This window comes from Cervus elaphus, chromosome 6 (genome assembly GCF_910594005.1).
Source record: "Cervus elaphus chromosome 6, mCerEla1.1, whole genome shotgun sequence".
NCBI classification, from domain to species: domain Eukaryota; kingdom Metazoa; phylum Chordata; class Mammalia; order Artiodactyla; family Cervidae; genus Cervus; species Cervus elaphus.
The window spans coordinates 12,208,168-12,227,411 of record NC_057820.1 but is presented as its reverse complement, the minus strand read 5'-3'; the positions used below and the strand labels follow the sequence as shown (position 1 = coordinate 12,227,411).

At 54.7% G+C, this 19,244-nt stretch overlaps 1 protein-coding gene across 2 annotated transcripts in view; it reads right to left on the bottom strand.

The window, feature by feature from the left end:
* NSG1 (neuronal vesicle trafficking associated 1) overlaps positions 1-13,027 on the bottom strand; it is a 34,416-nt gene extending 21,389 nt beyond the window's left edge. The window contains exons 1-3 of one of the 2 annotated variants that reach the window (XM_043906199.1): positions 12,903-13,027; positions 11,792-11,947; positions 7,170-7,286 (exon numbers count right to left, since the gene is read on the bottom strand). In XM_043906199.1, coding sequence (XP_043762134.1) covers positions 7,170-7,286; positions 11,792-11,920 — 246 coding nt within the window. In that variant the 5' untranslated portion in view covers positions 11,921-11,947; positions 12,903-13,027. Of the gene's footprint in view, positions 1-7,169; positions 7,287-11,791; positions 11,948-12,350; positions 12,539-12,902 lie in introns of those variants that run through there. The other variant, XM_043906200.1, reaches the window with a different exon arrangement.
* Between the last annotated feature and the right edge of the window lie 6,217 nt (positions 13,028-19,244).

Below are 19,244 nucleotides of genomic sequence, written 5' to 3'. Positions count from 1 at the left end.
TAACGCAAAACAGGTGCTCAAACAGAAACTTGTACATGAATGTTCATTCCAGCACTATTCACACTTAACCAAAAGGCGGGAACAACAAAACGTCCATCAACAGATGAAGAGATAAACACAATGTGGACCACTTATTGTATGATTCCATTTCTATGAAGTGTCCAGAATAGGAAAATCCACAGACACACAAAAGAAATGAGTGATTGCTTAGAGCTAAGGGCAGGGGGAATCGGGGAGTAACTGCCAGTGAGTATGGGGTCTCCCCTAGAGGTGACTGAAAATGTTCTGAAAGGAGATAGTGGTGATGGTTGGACAACACTGTGAATGTAATAAATGTCACTAAATTGAACACTTTAAAATTGCAAATTTTATATTATGTTTCAGTTGCTCAGTCGTGTCCTTTGCGACTCCATGGACTGCAGCACGCCAGGTTTCCCTGTCCATCACCAACTCCTGGAACTTGCTCAAACTCATGTCCATCAAGTCGGTGATGCCATCCAACCATCTCATCCTCTGTCATCCCCTTCTCCTCCTGCCTTCAATCTTTCCCAGCATCAGGGTCTTTTCAAATGAGTCAGTTATTCACATTAGGTGGCCAAAGTATTGGAGCTTGAGCTTCAGCATCGGTCCTTCCAACACAGTTTGCTCCAAATAAAGGCGGGGCGGGAGGAAGCAGAGACAGGGGGCCAGGTTATGGCAGGGGTCCTAGAGAGACAGATGGGAACGCCAAGCCAGAGCAGCCTTACCCCAGAGACCAGAGAGGGATTCCAGGGGTGTGTTCTGGAAAGAACAGCCAGGAATGGACAGCAAATAGGCTATGGGGCTCAGGGTGAACTTATAAGGAATTTATAAGGAGAGGACCATATGCCCGACCTGCTCGGGACAGTCCTGTCAACGGTTCCTGCCCCAGCATCCCAAATGCACAGGGTCCATTGCCACTCCCAAAAGTGTCCCACTCTGGGCCATTAATAATATAGCCACGCTACTCACAAGGCCCTGGCCCCTGTACCAGTTCTCTAAATGTTCACCACAAGCTGGGAACTGGCAGTTCACCCTATTTCACAGACGAGGAGCTTGAAGCGCATTTGACTTTGCTGTGTTCCCACCTGCTCTTTCTGGCTGGGGTCTCCTCGCCTGTTTGGCCCTCCCAGGGGTCGCTGCTCAACTGGGGTGGGAACTAGGGCATCTGCAGCAAGGCAGAGTCACCCCATGAACCCCACATAGCTGCCGCTGTGGAAATCAGAGCTTGGCAGGCTGTGTGTCAGGTGGACGTGGGTCTGAATCCCACTGCTACCCCCCAGTTAGCTGGCTGACCTTGGGCCGGGCTCCTCTCTGACTTTAATTCCCCACCTTCAAAACCAGGACAGAAGATCAACCTTGAAGACAGTAAGAACGCAGGCAGGCAGCACTGGGTCGATGGTAGCTGGGTCATTCTTGCTCTGCTATCTCTGCCCTCCCACCCTTGGGGCTGGGGGGGGTGGGGCGGGGCAGGGCAGAGAAATGTGCTTTTCTGCTGAGTAATGCAGTTTAAAAAAAAAATTCTTGGAAACATAAGATGAATCCTGACATCTCCAAGCATTTACAGCACTTAAATATTTTAGGTAACCCACACGAAGTGAACACACAGACACACCCCCCCCTCAGATGACTCAATCCACTTAATTATTCGATTCTGGGTGAAGCCCCCACTGTACAGCTGGGCCAGGAAACCGCAAAACAGGGCAGGGGAACCCCACCTGACACTCTGCCGAAGGTGACAGGGTGCTGAAGCTGCTTAAGTATTCCTAGGATCCCCAGTGCCACCTCGTGAAGACCGCCCCCACCGGTGAGTGCCAAGGAAACGGTGTCGCCGTTCATAAATATTTAACAAATGCATCCTGAAGCACTCCAGGGGATTATTGGAGAGGGTGGAAAAACAGACTGACTGACAGCACAGGAAGCTCAAGGTCATTAAGGATGCGAGAAAAGATACAAACCACCCACAGATTCATTTGGTTTGTTTTTTTTGTGTGTTTTGGCCACGCAGTGTGGCATGCAGGATCTTATTTCCCAAACCAGGGATCTAACCGCCCGCCCCCCCACTGCCCCTGCATTTGGGAGTGCAGAGTCTTAACCGCTGGACCACCAGGGAAGTCCCTACCCACAGATTCATTTGTGGACAGAAGGCCAAAGGACTCCCCAGGGCAGCACACAGGGCCCATACAAACAAATCCAGTCTCTCCTCCCAGGACGTTCTCCCAGCCCTGCGCCATCGGGGCGAGGCTGACCTTGGAATCTCTTAAAGGCCCGAAGGCAACATGGCAGCAGGGCCAGGGTGCAGCCTGTCCACCCGAACCCTGAACTTGCAAGGAGAACGCGTGTGGATGTCAGAGGCATCAACAGCCCTCCATCACGGCAGCTGCAAGCAGAAACCTTCCTTTAATCTGCCTCATTACGGCCCCTCCACCCTCCAGAAGCCCACAGAACACCGTGACCCGCTGCTTCTGCATGGGTGAGCAGGACCGCGCAATTAAAACAGTGTTTAGGTTTAGTTCATTTGAGAAACATCTCAGGCCCGTGTTTATTCTCGGCATAAACACACCTCCAATTAATTAAGCGACCACTTTCCTTGTTGACACCAACCTCTTCGGAAGCCTAGACTTTGGGCCACCGCTGGGTGGCTCATCCAGCAATCCCCGTGTGGAGGAGCCTCAGAAAACCCTCTCCCCAGCCAGCGGTTACCTAGCAACCAGCCTAGCAACCTCGTAGCCAAGAGATTAATCCCCGGGTGATAATCATAAAGCAACATCCAAAAAGACATCTCGTCGCGAGGATGCCATCCAAAGGCATATAAAGATGAGGCTCAGAGTGGCGGCCTCCCGCTCCTGAACTACACAAGTTACAGACAAAAGGGGGCCGTGTCATTTACTTGTTGCTTCGACGGCTGAAAGGCATGGTTTCATTCTGGCCCTTCACACACGGGGCCAGAAAGAATGAAGGGACAGCTGAGCTGGGGAGCCACATGGAAGCTGCCCGGTCACCAGCAGGACAAGAAAGACGTTCTATCCCAGGAGAGCCATGACTGAGCCTCGGCAGGGGTGGCGGGCCTGCAGGTCCTCCTCTCTGCTGCCCACATGCACCCCAGTTTTCCAAAAGAGAGCCCCCTGCCCTCAGCCAGCTGACACCACCCACCAGAGAAGCATGCCTCACTGTCTGCGTGCATTCAGAGATGCGAGAAACATAAGTGGGCAGGAAAAAAGGCCGAGAGAACATTCTAGAAGGGCTAAAACCCTCAGCATCTTCAAAAGGCACCTGCTTTCCTGAGCCTGCCCTGCCCACGTGCTAGAAAGCAGCCCTACCCACAAAAGGTCACGAACCCAAAAGAATCATCTGGAGAGGTTGTTACAATACCCCCAGGGTCCAAGCTCCTGCTGCTACAATCAAACCTCAGGTGATTCCAACACAGGTGGCCCCAGACCACACCTGGAGGCTACATTCTGCACCCAGACCCCCACGGCAGGCGGGCAGGGAACCGGCTACACCTGCTTCCTGTTTGGAGGCAAAAGCAGGAAGTGTACAGGATACAGGTCATTCAGCTGAGCGAGCTGGGACCACAGGCCTCTGGGTCAAGCTGGCCAGGTCGCTTCACACTGACTGTGGGACCCTGGGCATGTCACCTGCTGACTGCATGATCACCTGTAAAGGACTCACACCCCGACCTGGCCCAGAGAGGGGCTTCCTGGGGAGCTACCATCAAAGGTACCCAACAAGCCAGAGTCCCTGGAAATTTCACCAAGCCTCCATCACTCGGGGCCAGCAGCCTGGTCTGTCACCCCGACTTACAGAGCTGTCACCATGAGTGTCCAGCACCAGACGGAGGGCATCGGGGAGCTCCTCGCCTGCCTGACACGGAGGGGCTGGAAAGTTCTGTCTGCACCCAGAGCCCCGCACCTCCACCCTGCCTGATGGTGGCTCGGGGGCACTACACACCAGCCGCCTCCCCCAGGTCACCAACTCAGGTCACCCCTGCTAATAACTGGACAGACTCACCCCATTCACCAGGACACCAGGTCACAGGCCTCACACCCAAAGAGAAGCATGGGCCAGGGAAAGGGCACCACAACATAAAAAGCTCAAACCCAAGGCTCACATGGGGAGGACTCAAGGTACATTGGGCCCCTCCTTTTCTGAAGGCTGCTGGAAAGGAGGGTGACCAGTGTTCGGATGGAGGCCACAGGGCAGCAGGCACTGGGAAGGGCTCTGAATCAACAAAGGAAAAGGCTTCTTAGAAGCGAGTCAGTCCAGCAGCACATGGGTCACCTGGGGCTCAGAGCATCCTGTGCAAATGTGTCCTTCAGGAGAAGCCACCTGGACCTCAGGTGTTACAGCCAATAACAGGCTGCTCAGGTTCAAGATTCCTACCTCGATTCCCCCTCAACTGCAAAACGCAGATAATAACAGTGCCTGCCCCCTGAGGTTTCTGAGTATAAAATGAGATCATAAACATAACGAGCTTGACCCAGAGTCTGGCTCCTGGGAGCACTCCATTACTGTGAGAGGCTGCCACTGCCTCGTTAGAAAGGGCAGTGGAACCACCAGGAGGGTGAGGTTAATCCCAAGAGGCTTCACAGCAGAGGTGATATCTGAGCTGGCACTGGAAAGTGACGGAAGGGGAACCGGGTCTAGGAATTGAAAGCAGGGCTCATGGAGTGGTATGTGTGGCAGGAGGTGTGCTAGAAGGGCGTTGGACTCAGAGGCAGAGAGTCGTGGGGAGGACCCCAGCCCCTGGTGACCTCCTGGGACTCAACAACCTCAGCTGCAAAAGGGGCTACGACACTCCCTTCAGGATGGCCATGAGTCACAGGGAAGCCACAGATCTAAGTGTACAGACATGCCTGGTTTACACACAGAACTGGGGAAACAGGCCACTGCAGTGCAAAAAACTCCGCTGAGTGCCAACTGTGGACAACACCTCTTAGACATCCCCGGGAGGTGGAGGCAGAGAAGGCAGGACCTCTGCCACCGCAGCCCACCCCCTGGGATGGCACCGATCTTCTGGGCCCAGGTTCTTGGCAACCGGAGCCTGGTAACCACACAAAGGCCCAGCCGTGGCTGAGAGCCCTGGAGGCTCTGGTGCGTCATCCATGCCTTAAATAAGGGACCTGGGGGCCTGCATCAGGTGAGTGAAAGGCACAAGCGAAGGAGCCCAGAGGTGGGGTCAGAGCCTGCAGGCAACTCACAGATGAAGGGATGGCCGTTCAAGGGCCACAAAGCGTACCGCCTTGTAGGGACACAAAATGCCAGGGCCAGAAGAGGCAGGGTTCAAAGCAGGGATAGCAAACCCAGCCATGCTCAGAGATCCAGATGGTGACGGTTATCATGACCTTGAAAATGAGGTCACCTCTGCCTCAGCCAGGGGCTGAGCCCCAGGTGTGGACAGGACGGGCTGAGCAAGTGGCCCGAGAAGAGGCACACGCCAAGCAGCCGGCCAGAGCAGGAGAGAGATGGTGACCTTAGGTCAGTCTGACCTGGTCCCCCATGAACCTCGCAACACAGATGAACCACCACGCCAGGACCCAACCGCCAGAAGAGCATCTCCACCTGGACACCCTCCTGGGCACCAGCAGAAACCACAGACACAGGCCTGTCTGTGCCTCAACTTCTCCATCTGTAAAATGAGTTGCACTAATGGTACTTGCTTCTCCGGGAAGGCTGATAGGATTAGATGAGCGGACACACAAGTAAACACCCCCACAGACACAAAAGACACGGCGACTCTGATGGGACCTGCTGAACGGTTTTCAGGCAGGCCCCTGGCTGGTTTCCCTCCAGCCCAGGAAGGCAGGACCAAGTGATGGGAAGGATGATTTAAAGCCAGATTATGTCCTGGCATACCCAATCACCCCACAAAGCCACTCCCTCCTTTGGAGTTGACTTTTATCTCGTAACCAGTTCACAGGGTTGACAGGGAGATAAAACATGATGCAATATACAAAGGGGCTTTGGAAAACTGCAGCACATGGGGGTGGGCAGGTTCTATGCACCCAGCATAAAGACACTGCTCACACATCCACGTGGGTAACAACCAGAGTGGCCAGTCAAGGCCACTCTTCAGGGCCTGCGTGACTTATGTTTTATGTCTCCTAAATCATTCCTTTGAATCTAGGTGAGGGCCTCCATTTTACCATCTTTCATGTTTGCGAAAGAAACAAAGTTTCCAGAATATCAATACCCTAACTTGTTTCTCAACCATCACAGCTGCTTCCACCCGCAGAGGCCACACAGACTCAGTGGAGAAGGCTCTGTCCCCAGGCTTGGCTGGAACCCTGACCCTCTCAGTAGCTGTCTCTCCCTGAAGAATGGTCTGGAGCAAAGTTTCTTTCTCCAAAGTGAGCACTTCAAGCAACCTGTGTACAGAGCCGGCCGGGCCCCACACGTCTGCATCCTGTGAAGGATGGTGAGAGGAGGAGTGTGAACACAAGGGCTCCAGAGTGGACCACCTCTGACTCCTGGCCCTGTAAGGGACAGCTGTGACCGCCTGTGTCTCAACTTCCCCATCTGCAAAACAGGTTACATGCAGAGTACTGACCCCCTGGGGAGGGATGCTCAGATGAGCCTGCAATGCAAAGGCTCAGACTGGGTCTTGCACCAACTAAGGGCAATGGTTGCCTTTTTGTTGTTCTTTGCCCCTTTTCTGCACTTAAGGTAAAGATTTTACTATTTATAAAGTGTTAGCTGCTCAGTCGTGTCCAATTCTTTGTGACCCCATGGACTGTAGACCCCCAGGCTCCTCTGTCCATGGAAGAATGCTAGAGTGGGTTCCCATTCCCTTCTCCATGGGATCTTCCAGACTCACGGATCGAACCCAGGCCTCTCGCATTGCAGGCAGATTCTTTACTGTTTGAGCTACCCAGGAAGCCATATATACCTCTGCCTAGAAGAAAGTTGAGGAGTGGGTTGTCCCTATTATTAAAACTTGGTAATAATGATCATTTTCTGAAGATAAAGAAAAGAAAGAAGAAATTTAAAATTTTAATTTTAAATTGACCACAAGGTCAATTTTGCATATCTGGGGTCAGCCCACATTAGTGTCTCATTCTGTTCCCATCATTCCACAGGTCATCTCTGGAGCTCAGTGGACCCGTCCTGGGGGCAAAAGCAGCATCTCACCTGTCTCCAGGGCCACTCACCTTGAACCTCTCGGTTACGCCCTCGGTGATGCTGACCGTGAACTCTGCTATCTTGGGAGGACGCACTTTGCCTTTCTTGCGGTCAGGTTCATATTCGGTCTTAGTTTTCACAACCACCTTGTTCAGGAAACAGAAGCAAACAGTCAAGAGAATGGTCACATGCATTCCAACACACCTGTCCAAAGAGGACAGGTTGGGGTGGGGGGGTGGATGCTAGTGTTCAAAGTCACCATTTTGCCAGGAAGTATTTCACAAGAAGAATGAGTACAGTCACCACTTATTACAACTCTCCTCTGTGCCAAGACTAGCAGAGAAATTACCCACTGATAATCCTGAGAGCAGCACCAGGAGGGAAATATGACAGCAGAGAGGCAGAGAAGTTAAGTTCCGAAGCCAAGGCCACGGAGATAATAAGCAGCAGGCCTATTAGGGGTCAGCAGGGCCCCAGACGCCTAATGCAGTGCTCCCCCAGCACCTGGGGCTCCCGCCTCCTTATCTGGTGCTCCCTTCACAGTGAACTCCCTTCACTGCGGTGCTTGGGGAAGACTCTTGAGAGTCCCTTGGACTGCAAGGAGATCCAACCAGTCCATCCTAAAGGAAATCAGTCCTGAATATTCATTGGAAGGACTGATGCTGAAGCTGAAGCTCCAATACTTTGGCCACCTGATGCGAAGAACTGACTCATTGGGAAAGACCCTGATGCTGGGAAAGATTGAGGGCAGGAGGAGAAGGGGATGACAGAGGATGAGATGGTTGGATGGCATCACTGACTCGATGGGCATGGGTTTGAGCAAGCTTCAGGAGTTGGTGATAGACAGGGAGGCCTGGCGTGCTGCAGTTCGTGGGGTCGCAAAGAGTCAGACACGACTGAGAGACTAAACTGACTGATCACTGCCCAGAGCTTCATGGTCTGGGTGGTGGGAAGAAAGGATACATTTATTTTTTATATGCTACCAGGGGTAAAATAAGAAGATTCAAGTGCACTATTTCCCTCCAGGATTAGGAAGGAGCAAGAAGCCAGCCTTCAGGCAAATCACTTTTGGGGAGTCTCTCTGTCTCACCCCCACCATCCTCCTCTCTTCCCTGTCTCTGCATGCTCAGTCGCTTTAGCTATGTTCAACTCTTTGAGACCCCATGGACTGTAGCCCACCAGGCTCCTCTGTCCATGGGATTCTCCAGGCAAGAATACTGAAGTGGGTTGACCACTTTCTACTCCAGGGGATCTTTCCAACCCAGGGATTGATCCTGTGTCTCTTACCCCTCCTGCACACTTAATGGGTCTCCTTCCTTGTTACCCTTCCCCTCTCCACTGTGAAGCAGGAGATGTTTTTCCAACCAGTCAAACGTGCTCTATCTTTGCCTAGGGCAAACCTTTTCCCATCACCCCCACCAGCTTCAGATGAACCCTAACCCAGCCTTGCAGCCTCCACCCTCAGCCTCTCTGCATCATTTACTGCCCTCCTGATACCCTGTTTCTGGGACTGTTTCCTTCTCTGTCCCCACTTGATGAGGCAGTGAGGTATCCAGGGGCTACACGTCTCTAATCCCCAAACGCCCACCCCCACCCCAGAGCAGGAGCCAAGAAGTGTCTGTTGGACTGCAGAGAACCAGCCCCCCGCCGCCAACCCGCTTCCTCACCCAAGTGGCAGCGCCCTTCACTGGGTGGGACAGACTGCCTTGCATGATGCTGGGACCCAGGGCAGAACAAGGACTCGGGAGACTGCGGGGATCCCACACTGAGCCGTGACACTGGACCCAGCCTCAGGGAGAAACTGGCTCACGCCTCGTGACACTGGAAAACCCATCCAAGGGCCACATCGCTTGTAAGCACACCCTTGGCTCCCTCCTCCCTCCCTTCCGTTGCATGCAGCTCTCCTCTGCCCAGCCTGACAGCCTGCGTGCCCAGTCCAGGGGCACCCATCTCCAGGGCAGCACTAGGGCCTAACCCTGCCATCCTCGAAACCCAACTATACCTGACGAGCTCAGGTGTGACCTTGAGCACACCCATGGCCACTTGGAACCTCAGTGCCCTGGCCTGTGAAATGGGAGCAAGGCCCATCTGGCTGGGCTACTGGGAGGAGGAGGGAATCCATGGGACCCTCAGCCCGGGGGGGGACCTGCTCAGTAGCCTATTGGCCCAGCTTCAGCCTGCCTCTGCCACTAGAAGGCTGACCTCAGGCAAGTTCCTTACTCTCAGTGCCTCCATTTCCACATCTGTAAAATGGGGCAACAGTGGTAGTTACCATCTAATGTCAGCAACATGAAAGGAAGTGAAAGCTGTAAATCACACAGACAAGGGCTTGCTGCATAATAAGCAGTCAACACACGTCAGCGGAGACTGGCCCTGACACGGCTGCCAGCTCTGTGACCACCCGCACTGTCGCAGCTCCAGAACCTCGGCACACAGCACACAGTCCATTGACAGCCCTATCTGCACTATCTGCCCTCAGACACGTGTCCTCTGGGACAGGTGACATCACCTCCCTGAACCTGGGCTGGGAGCAACACGGTGCCACTGTTGGGGTGAAGAGACATCCCGTGTGAGCACGGTCTGGTTCCAAGAGGGCAAAGCAAGAGGTCGTGCTGGATCTTCAATCCTGGAGAGTGGTGGCCTTCAGCTGAATGACCTTGAACATGTCCTGTAAACTCTCAGAGACTCGGTTTCTTTATCTGTGACCTTAGAAATCTTCTGACCCAACTACCACTTCCTGCTAGAATCTCCAGCTGGGAGCATCACAGGGATGGGAGATTCATCATTTTTCAGAGCAGCCTAGGTTACTCCAATATTTTGGCCACCTGATGTGAAGAGCCGACTCATTAGAAAAGACTCTGATGTTGGCAAAGATAGAAGGCAGGAGAAAGGGGTGGCAGAGGATGAGATGATTGGATGGCATCCCCGACTCAATGAACATGAGTGTGAGCAAACTCCAGGAGATAGCAAAGGACAGGGAAGCCTGGCGTGCTGCAGTCCAAAGGGTCTCAAAGAGCCGGATATGACTGAGTGACTCAACGACAAGCCTGCTCCTGGACGGCCCAGCTGGTTGGTCAAGACTTCATACCTGCCTGAAACCTCCTCCCTGCTATAAGCCAACTGCTTCCAAAATGGAACAGACTTAGGACGCGAGAGGAGGCTGAGAGGAGGGGAGCGTCTGACAGCGGTGCTGCCCAGGCACGCTGTGTTCCTGGCACTTGCTGCCATGGCTCCTGGGCTAAGGCAGGAAGGGAAGGTGGGGATGGGGATGCCAGGCTGTGCTAACCGGGCAAGCCTGAAACCTACGCAGGAAAAGGGAGGTGAGAACCAAGGTCTCAGGCAGCCCTGCCCCTCCCTCAAAGCCTCTTTTGGACCATCAGTGCCCCAGAGTGGTCCCACATGGCCCAGGTGCACAGTCGAAATCAGTTGATCCATTTCCTTGAAATGAAACACTTGCTTCAGCCTCCCTCCAGCCCCTGCCCCGCTGCCTACTTACCCAAACACAGAGTTGGGGGGATCAGAACCACTTTGAGGAGCTAAGTAAGCCTATCAAAGGGCCCACCATGTGAATAAAGGAATCCTCCAGAGAGGATGGACCCATGGCAGGGATATTCCCCCCCATCCCCACCCCTGCCCGGTCACCCATCATCACCAACAGGCTGGAATAAAGGACAAGTCCTGAGTCAGAACCGCCCTGCCAGGCGTTGAACCAAACAAGAAATGCCAGCACACTTCGGGGAAGAGAGGGCGCTTCCTGGTGGCTGGGGTGACTTCTAAAGAGCAGCAAGGCGGGCAGAAAGGATGCGAGTGCCCAATTTTAGGTCTCTGTTTCACGACACAGTTGTCTAGGCTTTTAAACGTTTTCTAAGCATTAACTCTTGAAAAGACTGCTCTTAAGGGACAGAAAGCTACTCGACTGCAAGCTGTATTTTAAAAAAGAGGGGATTCTTTAAATTCAGCGCGCACACACACAAAAATCCCACTTCCAGGAGAGGATGATGAATGGCTGGCTGTCCCCAGTTACACTAACACGGAGGAGCGCGAGTGTTCTGCTTATTTGGAGATTTTCACAAAAGGAACAAAGAGAGGAAGGTGGCGGCGAAGGAGCGCGCATCCTGCCGCAGCCACCACCGGTGTGTCTGTGACGGGGGGAGAGGAGGAGGCCCCCAGGGAGGGTCCCTCTGGCCAAGGAGAGGGGCCTCCTCACTGCAAGGGGGCAAATCGGAAACTGCACCACCCGGGAAGGCGCTAGGGGCAACCGAGCCGCTCCTGGGCTCACCCCCGAAGCAGAGCCCCTGTTACTCCGGGGCGGGCAGGCGCAGAGCTGGGCTGGCGGCGGAGGGGCCCGGGACCTCTCTCGGATCAGGGTCCCATGAAAATTAAGAAAGGATCTTTCCCGGACCGCGCAGTTCCTGGGTCAGTACGAAGCTGTCATCTAAGGCGGGGCGCGGAGGGTGGGGTGATGGGGGGCGCAGACCGCCCGCTCCAGAATCCCTCGCGGGTACGTGGTCCCCCGAGGCGCGTCCTCCACCCCGCCCAAGCCCGTCCCCAGAGCACACGCGGCGCGATCCTTTTGTTTCGGCCGCCACCCGAGATTTGGAGGTGCGCACCCGGCCGTGCGGGATGCCGGGGTGGGAGGGGGGCCTCTCACCTTATCCGGGGGCGGGAACTGCAGCTGATTGACATCGAGGGGCGTCATCAGGGGGATGGTGTCGAAGCCATCCTCCAGCAGCGGCTGCTTGGTGCCCTTCTCCGCGAAATTGTTCCCCAACTTCACCATGGTTCCGGGGGACCCGAGGCTGCCAGCCTGCGGAGCGAGGGCCGGGCGGGAGTCACCGCGAGCCGGACCCGCCCGCTGTCCCGGGCGTCGGCGAGCTCTCCGGCCCCCTGCCTGGTCTCCGGGGAAGGGTCGTGAGGATGCAGAGGTCGCGGCTCTAGGGGTGAGGGGCGGGCGCGGTGTATTTACGGACTCCCACCGGCTGGACAAAAGCGCCGAATGCAGGGGCGCAAAGCCGCGGAGGAGGGGGCGCCGCCCCTGCCCGCGAGGTCTAGACGCCTCCCCGGTTCTGGCGCCGCTGCGCCGGAGACCTGCCCGGAGACCACCCCCCACCCCGTCCCTCCCACCTAGGGGTGATGCGCGGCCCTGGACCCGGCTCCTGGGCCAGGAGGGTCCAGCCCGGGCGCCCCGCGGTCCCACCGGCCGCACTCACCCCACGCCAGGCTCCGGCAGGTCTGGGCTCCGGCCGCGCTCCGAGCCTCCGCGTCGCCCGCTCCTGCTCACAGCAATGGCGGAGGCGGCGCCGCGCGGGGCCGGGGCGGGGGCGCCGCGCGATTGGGCTCCCTCCTCCCGCTCGCCGCCTCCCTTCCTGCCGCTCCCGGGGGTTAATTGAGCGCGGTGAGTGCGTGCGTGTGGCGGCGGCAGCCTTGACGCAGCGCGCGCACCGGCCGCACAATGGAGCGCGGGCCGGGCGCAGCAGGGAGCGCTCCCCGGGGGACCCCGCGATCGCCGGCACCTGGGGGCGGGGGGACAGGGGAGGGGTGGGATCGCGCCCCAGATAGGAGGCTCCGAGCAGCGGGAGGGCGCCCACAGGGCTGGAAGCCGGGGATGGGGAGGGGGCGGGCGGCCAAGAGAGGTGCGGGCTGCGCAATCCCGGGGCGGCGGCCAGGGCGCGAGGCAATTGGAAGTCAGGCGTAGGGGGGGAAATGCTAAGGATGGAGCAGTCCCCCAAAGTAGGGGAAAAGGTGCTCCCTCCCACCCCCACCTTGCAGTCGAGCCGATCTGGAGTCCTGAAGAATGGGGAAGGGTCCGACGGGGAGGGTTCCAGGAGGCGGTAGAGGGCGGTAGAGAAGGGAGAGTCCAGTTCGTGTGCGTGGCTGGGTGCGGGAGAGGGCGTGTCCCTGGTGGAAGGAGGCACGGATGGGAATCCAGGCGGGAGTGCGGGGCGGGGGGAGTTTTTCGGGGGTGCAGGGTGTGGGGGGCGCTCTCCAAGCTGGGGAGGGGGCCCGGATTTGGGGGGACGCCCAGGGTAGCTGGAGGGAAGGAAATTCAGGGCAAAGAGAGCGCGCTGCGAGCCGCGTCGGAGGGTTTATCTGGTCCGGATCGGAAGAGAAAGCTCGGGATGCTCCAAGCAGCGCAGTCTCCCGCCTCCTGGCGCAGAAAGGGGTCGTCCTGGAAAGAAGGAGGGGGTTTCTAACCTGATCCGTTGACCCACCCTCTCCAAAGCGGGGCCACTGTCGCAGCTGCCCAGATTAGGGCCCCCATTTTACAGACTTCCAACCAACCCTGGCTTTAGGACTTCCCCAGAGAGAAATTGCGGGGGTGTGGGAGCAAGACCCAGAGCCGAGGAAGAGGGCTCAAGGTAAAAAGGGCTCTTCCCAGGCCCCTGTGTCCTGCTGGGGCCCTGCTAGGACCCAAAGTAGGTGGTCCCTAAAGTCTTACTTTTGACACCCTTTGCCTGCTTCTGCTTTGCTTGACGGGTGGCCTGAAGCCCAGCGTCTTCCATCAGCTGCCTGCAAACCAACCCCCGCAAAACCTCCTGGCCCCCAGTCTACCTCTAGAATTGGAGCAGCCACTGCCTGCCAAGCCTTGAGCCACCGACTCAATCTAGGAACCTGGCCATGGGCACCTTGGTTCCAGAATCCCCAGGAGGGTACCAGCAGATGAGGTAGCTGGATTCCTCTTACATGGCCCCAAGTTTTCAACAGGGTCTGAGTGGGCCTTTGACCACAGTGTAGCCTGAAAGGGTCCAGGCTCTTGGCACACACTACCCCTGGGCAGACCCCGGGGTGGGGGCGGGGCAGGTGTCCCAGGTGCAGGCCCCTGCCACTGGCCTTGGGGGCCTGATCTTAGCATCCTTCTGGCAAAGGGCCTTTGAACGCAGGACTGGTACTGCGATAAGTCATCTGTGTGTGGTCCAGGTTCATCCGTGGAACCGGGGCAGCCTCCTTCCTGACACTTTGTTACCTCCTGCAGCAGGTGAGGAAGAGTGGCTAGAATCTGCTCAGGTCCTGGTTTAGGTGCAGATTAAGCTTGCAGACCATGAGAAACTTTGTGGGCTTAAGCAAGGGAATAGCTTTGTCCCATCTTAGGTACCAGCATTTTACAGACCCCAACACACACACACACACACACACCAGTCAGAATCCCACTCAGGGAGCTGCAGGGTGGGCCTCCTGCACCCTGTGTGGTGAGAGCCTCCTCAAGGCTCTGTCACCTGTGAAGGACAGAGACAAGAACTCATGGCTGTCCCAGAGACAGCAGTGGACAGTTGCCGTGTGTCTGCTTGCTTTCTCATTTTGTCCAGGATTTTGGCTGCTGCAAGTCCTTGGGTCTCTGCAGTTTCGTTCCGTGGGTTTTTTGTTGGGTGCTCAGGGCTTCCCAGGTGGTACTAGTGGTAAAGAGCCTGCCAGTCCTGCAGACGTGATAGACGCAGGTTCCCTCCCTGGGTGGGGAGGACCCGCTGGAGGAGGGCATGGCAACCCACTCCAGTATGCTTGCCTAAAAAAATGCTGGCGGGCTACAGACCATGGGGTTGCAGAGTCGGACACGACTGAAGCGACTTAGCACTAGCAGGCCGTACCAGACCCTGTGAAGGGCACACACCTTGTGCAGGGCAGTGCAGAAGTTACACGGCCCAAACGGGGGGGCTCAAAACAGCAGAAACGTTTGGTCTCACAGCTCTGGAGGCCAGAGTCCACCATCAAGGTGGCAGCCAGCCACTCTCCCTGCAGAAGTTGTGGGGGGAATTCTGTTCTGCCCATCCAGGGGCCACCTCTTGTTTCTTGACCTCTGGCCACATCCCTCCAGTCTCCGCCTCCGTGGTCGCCCCACCCCTTCCTCTCCTATGTGTGTCTCCTGCTAGGGCACTTGTCAAGTTGGATTTCAAAGTCACCGGGATGCTCCAAAATAATGTTCTCGCAAAATCTTCAATCACATCATTTGCCCTATACAGTAATATCCACAGGTTCCGAGAGTTGGATTTGGACGTATTTGGGGGGAACACCATGGAGCCCACCATAAGCATCAAGCCTTTAGGGGTGCAGGGAATTGGGGAACGCAAGGCTGCAGATGCTTTCTGGGAGGGGCAGGGTCTTGGCTAGAGAGTCAATTAAAGAGGCCACAGTCACAGAACTGAGGATCAGTGATGCTGTGTTGGTGCTTTTAGGACAAACGGATTTAAGGTGTTTTTTACAGTCCACGCAGAATGAAAAACCGTGTGTTCTTCCCTGGGACCCCAGTTTCATCCTCACACGAGCACTCTGTAATTCCTGGTGCCTCGCAGGATATTTGACAAGGATTTGGTTTTTCTAAATGACTCTTTCAGGAACATTTCTAGAGTTATGTTCCCTTCCAGGGACAGACCCATCACTGCAGTAACTACCACCCCACCTACCTTCCATGGGACAGGGCAAGCAGCTGCTCTTCCCCAACACTCAAGACCCTGTCGTTCCCAGATTCTAGCCTCTCGGCGACTTCCTTTGTCGCAATTTGTCCCACTTTGTCCCACTTTGTTGGAGCTCAGACTGCCACAGCAGGAGGCGAGCCGACCCAGTCTGATTTCCAGTCCTGTCTCTCCCATTTCTAACTGTGTGACTTTGGACGAGTTGCTTGACTTCTCTGTGCTTCAGTTTCCCCTCTGTACAATGGAGAGGATAATAGTAGTCCCTCCATCAGTCTCATGAGGATCAAATGAGCCATTATTTTAAAAGCCCACAGTGTCTGCCACGGCTCTTACTATAGCTTTGACCTCTCATTAGGTGGTCTCTGTTCTTGGTAGCATGTGTTGGAGCCAGGCGGAGGTGGTAGAGGCTGGTCCTGGGTGTAGGATGAGGGCTTGGAGTAACTAAGAAGACTCTTCCAGGGTCCTGATGAGCCTCTTTGCAGCTCAGGGAAGTAAATGCCTGGTCCCAGGCCACAGAGCTCTGGGCAAATGCGGGGCAAGCTCTGGGCAAATGCGGGGCAAGCCCTGGGCTCACCTGACTGGCTTCCCAGATCAGCCTGGTCCCCAGGCTAGGAGCAAATCCTGCTAAAAGAATGTAATTTCTCATTTCTCCATCCCCCGTGCCTAGAACAAGGCCTGGCACACAGCGACTCCTCAGGAGCCAGATGTTAAATGGAATAGGCACCCTCTCATTCACAGTAGATTCAGACATCCTAATGTCAGGTTTGTAAAGCCAAGCTCAACTGTGTTATGAGAAAATTCATGGTCTAATTCAAGCTGAAGGCAAGCTGGCCTGTAGCATCATTGAGACATTCTCCTTCCTAGGTTTAACCCTGCTGCCAATGCTCATTTCTGGAAAATGTGCAGACCTTGTTTTAAAATATATGATGTGTAGGCAAAGTCATAAATACAGTCATTTTTATGATTTTAGTGTTTCATTCACCTTTGTAGCCCTCAGCCCTCGGCACACACTAGGGACTCGGTGAATGGTTAAGAAATGAATGAGTGATACTTTTCTTCTTTTCTCTGTACTTGTAGAAACTAAATAAACAGGATTAAAGAGGCTCCAAATCATTAGTTGACCTGTTACATTTTAAACAGAACTATGGTATTTGGGGGTTTTAGAAGTCTCCAGGGAGAGTAGGGGGGGTGGTTGTTTGTTGTTGCCTGTATGGCCTTAGTGAACCACTCAACAATTCCTGATTTTCCTCAGGTGTTTCTTGGATCTATTTCACTTAGGCTGTGAGAGTAGCGGGGTGGGGATGGGGGCTGTGAACAAGAAAGACACAGGGCTCTGGGGAGTGATTCTGTCCATCCTGTGTCCTCATCTAAAATGATGGGAGTGATCACAGAGGTTTCTTTTTTTCAGCTTCCTGATTTGGGATATAAGAAAAGAAGTTGTTTTTTTTTTTAATTCTGCATTTTTTAATTTTAAATTTTTTAAAAAAATTTTTGGCCACAACTTGTGGCATGAAGGAACTCAATTCCGCAACCAAGGATGGAACCCATGCCCCCTGCAGTGGAAGCATGGAGTGTTAACCACTAGATCACCAAGGAAGTCCTGAAAATACGATTTTTAAAATGCTTCCTACTTGAGTTCTGCAAATTTTTGCGTTTTCCATCAGAGAATTGCAATTTTGGGTGACTGATGGGCATAAAGTCAGCAGAAGTTGATTTTTTTTTCCTGTTGGGGCTTCCCTGATAGCTCAGTTGGTAAAGAATCTGCTTACAATGCCAGAGACACCAGTTCGATTCCTGGGTTGGGAAGATCCTCTGGAGAAGCGATAGGCTACCCACTCCGGTATTCTTGGGCTTCCCTGGTGGCTCAGCTGGTAAAGAATCCACCTGCAACGCGGGAGACCTGGGCTCTATCCCTGGGACGGGAAGATCCCCTGGAGATGGGAAAGGCTACTCAGTCCAGTATTCTGGCCTGGAGAATTCTGTGGACTGTATAGTCCATGGGGTCGCAAAGAGTCAGACATGACTAAGTGACTTTCAGTCACTCAATTGTCTCCAAGAAATGCTGGTAGCTCCAAATTCCTATGGTTTGCACAACCCAGGCTGCTTTCAAATGTTCAAACCTGTCCAACCCTGAAATCAAGGACAGTAGAGTAGAAAGACAGTGAGGACAAGGCCTGTCACTATCTAGCAGAGGGGACCTAAAACAATATCCACTGACCCCCCCATCCGCCCCACCCCCAGGTTTTCCGCGTTTGCAGGGAGGGAGGGGGAAGGAGGAGAAGCAGCACCTCCATGTCACCCTATGCCCCGTCCCCCACCGACCCCCGTCCCCACCACACCGCCCATCCTTACTCCCCACACATAAGGGGCTGCGGGGAGGGGAGCAGCACATTCTAAGAACATCCAATGTGGTTGTTTTTTGAGGGGAGCAAGTTCAGAACACACATCTCCACAGTCCTGCCTGGGGAGGAAATGCAGATCAAGTGACAATGTATTTCAGGATTAAGGGCTTTTCAGAGGTTGACTCATCCTCTGGTTCCACACCCTGGTTTCCCATTTTTCATCCAGGGAGCCTGAGGCAAAAGGGGAGTCGCGTGCACTGTTACCAGCCTCTCAGAGAAGGAGAACCTGTCCCTGGGGCTTTCGGCAGCTCATCCTCCCTGGGACCCCGGCAGTGAACTCACAGACCAGGTGGACTCCCTCCCCCATCCCTTCCCTTCACCTCCCAGGCATCCCCACTGCGCTGAGGGCACTCCCAGGGATGTGCTGGGCACCCCTCCCCCTGCCCTTTTTCCTCCAGACCCGTTCCCACTGTCCCATCCTCTCTCTAATCCTGCAGACATCATCGTGCCCTCTGACCAATGGGATCCTGCATCCCTGTCCCTAGAAGAAGGTCACTCAGGAGGAGCCCCGCCCCCTGCTCTGCCTTTGTGCTCCCCAACCTGGACCACACCTTCTGGGCCCCAGACCTCGGCCACACCTTTGCAGACAGACAATCCCTCTTCAAACAATCCCATTTAGCAGGCCACCTGCTACCTCTGGTTGTCTTGACTCATGATACAGATGACAAGGGAGAAACTTTTTGCTCCTGCCTAGCATCTGCGTCTGGTCCCATCACCTCATGGGAAATAGATGGGGAGACAGTGGAAACAGTGTCAGACTATTTTTGGGGGCTCCAAAATCCCTGCAGATGGTGACTGCAGCCATGAAATTAAAAGGTGCTTACTCCTTGGAAGGAAAGTTATGACCAACCTAGATAGCATATTAAAAAGCAGAGACATTACTTTGTCAACAAAGGTCCATCTAGTCAAGGCTATGGTTTTTCCAGTGGTTATGTGTGGATGTGAGAGTTGGACTGTGAAGAAAGCTGAGCGCTGAAGAATTGATGCTTTTGAACTATGGTGTTGGAAAAGACTCTTGAGAGTCCATTGGACTGCAAGGAGATCCAACCAGTCCATTCTAAAGGAGGTCAGTCCTGGGTGTTCACTGGAAGGACTGATGCTGAAGCTGAAACTCCATAGTTTGGCCACCTCATGCGAAGACTTGACTCATTGGAAAAGACCCTGATGCTGGGAGGGATTGGGGGCAGGAGGAGAAGGGGACGACAGAGGATGAGATGGATGGATGGCATCACCAACTCGATGGGCATGAGTTTGAGTAAACTCCAGGAGCTTGTGATAGACAGGGAGGCCTGGCGTGCTG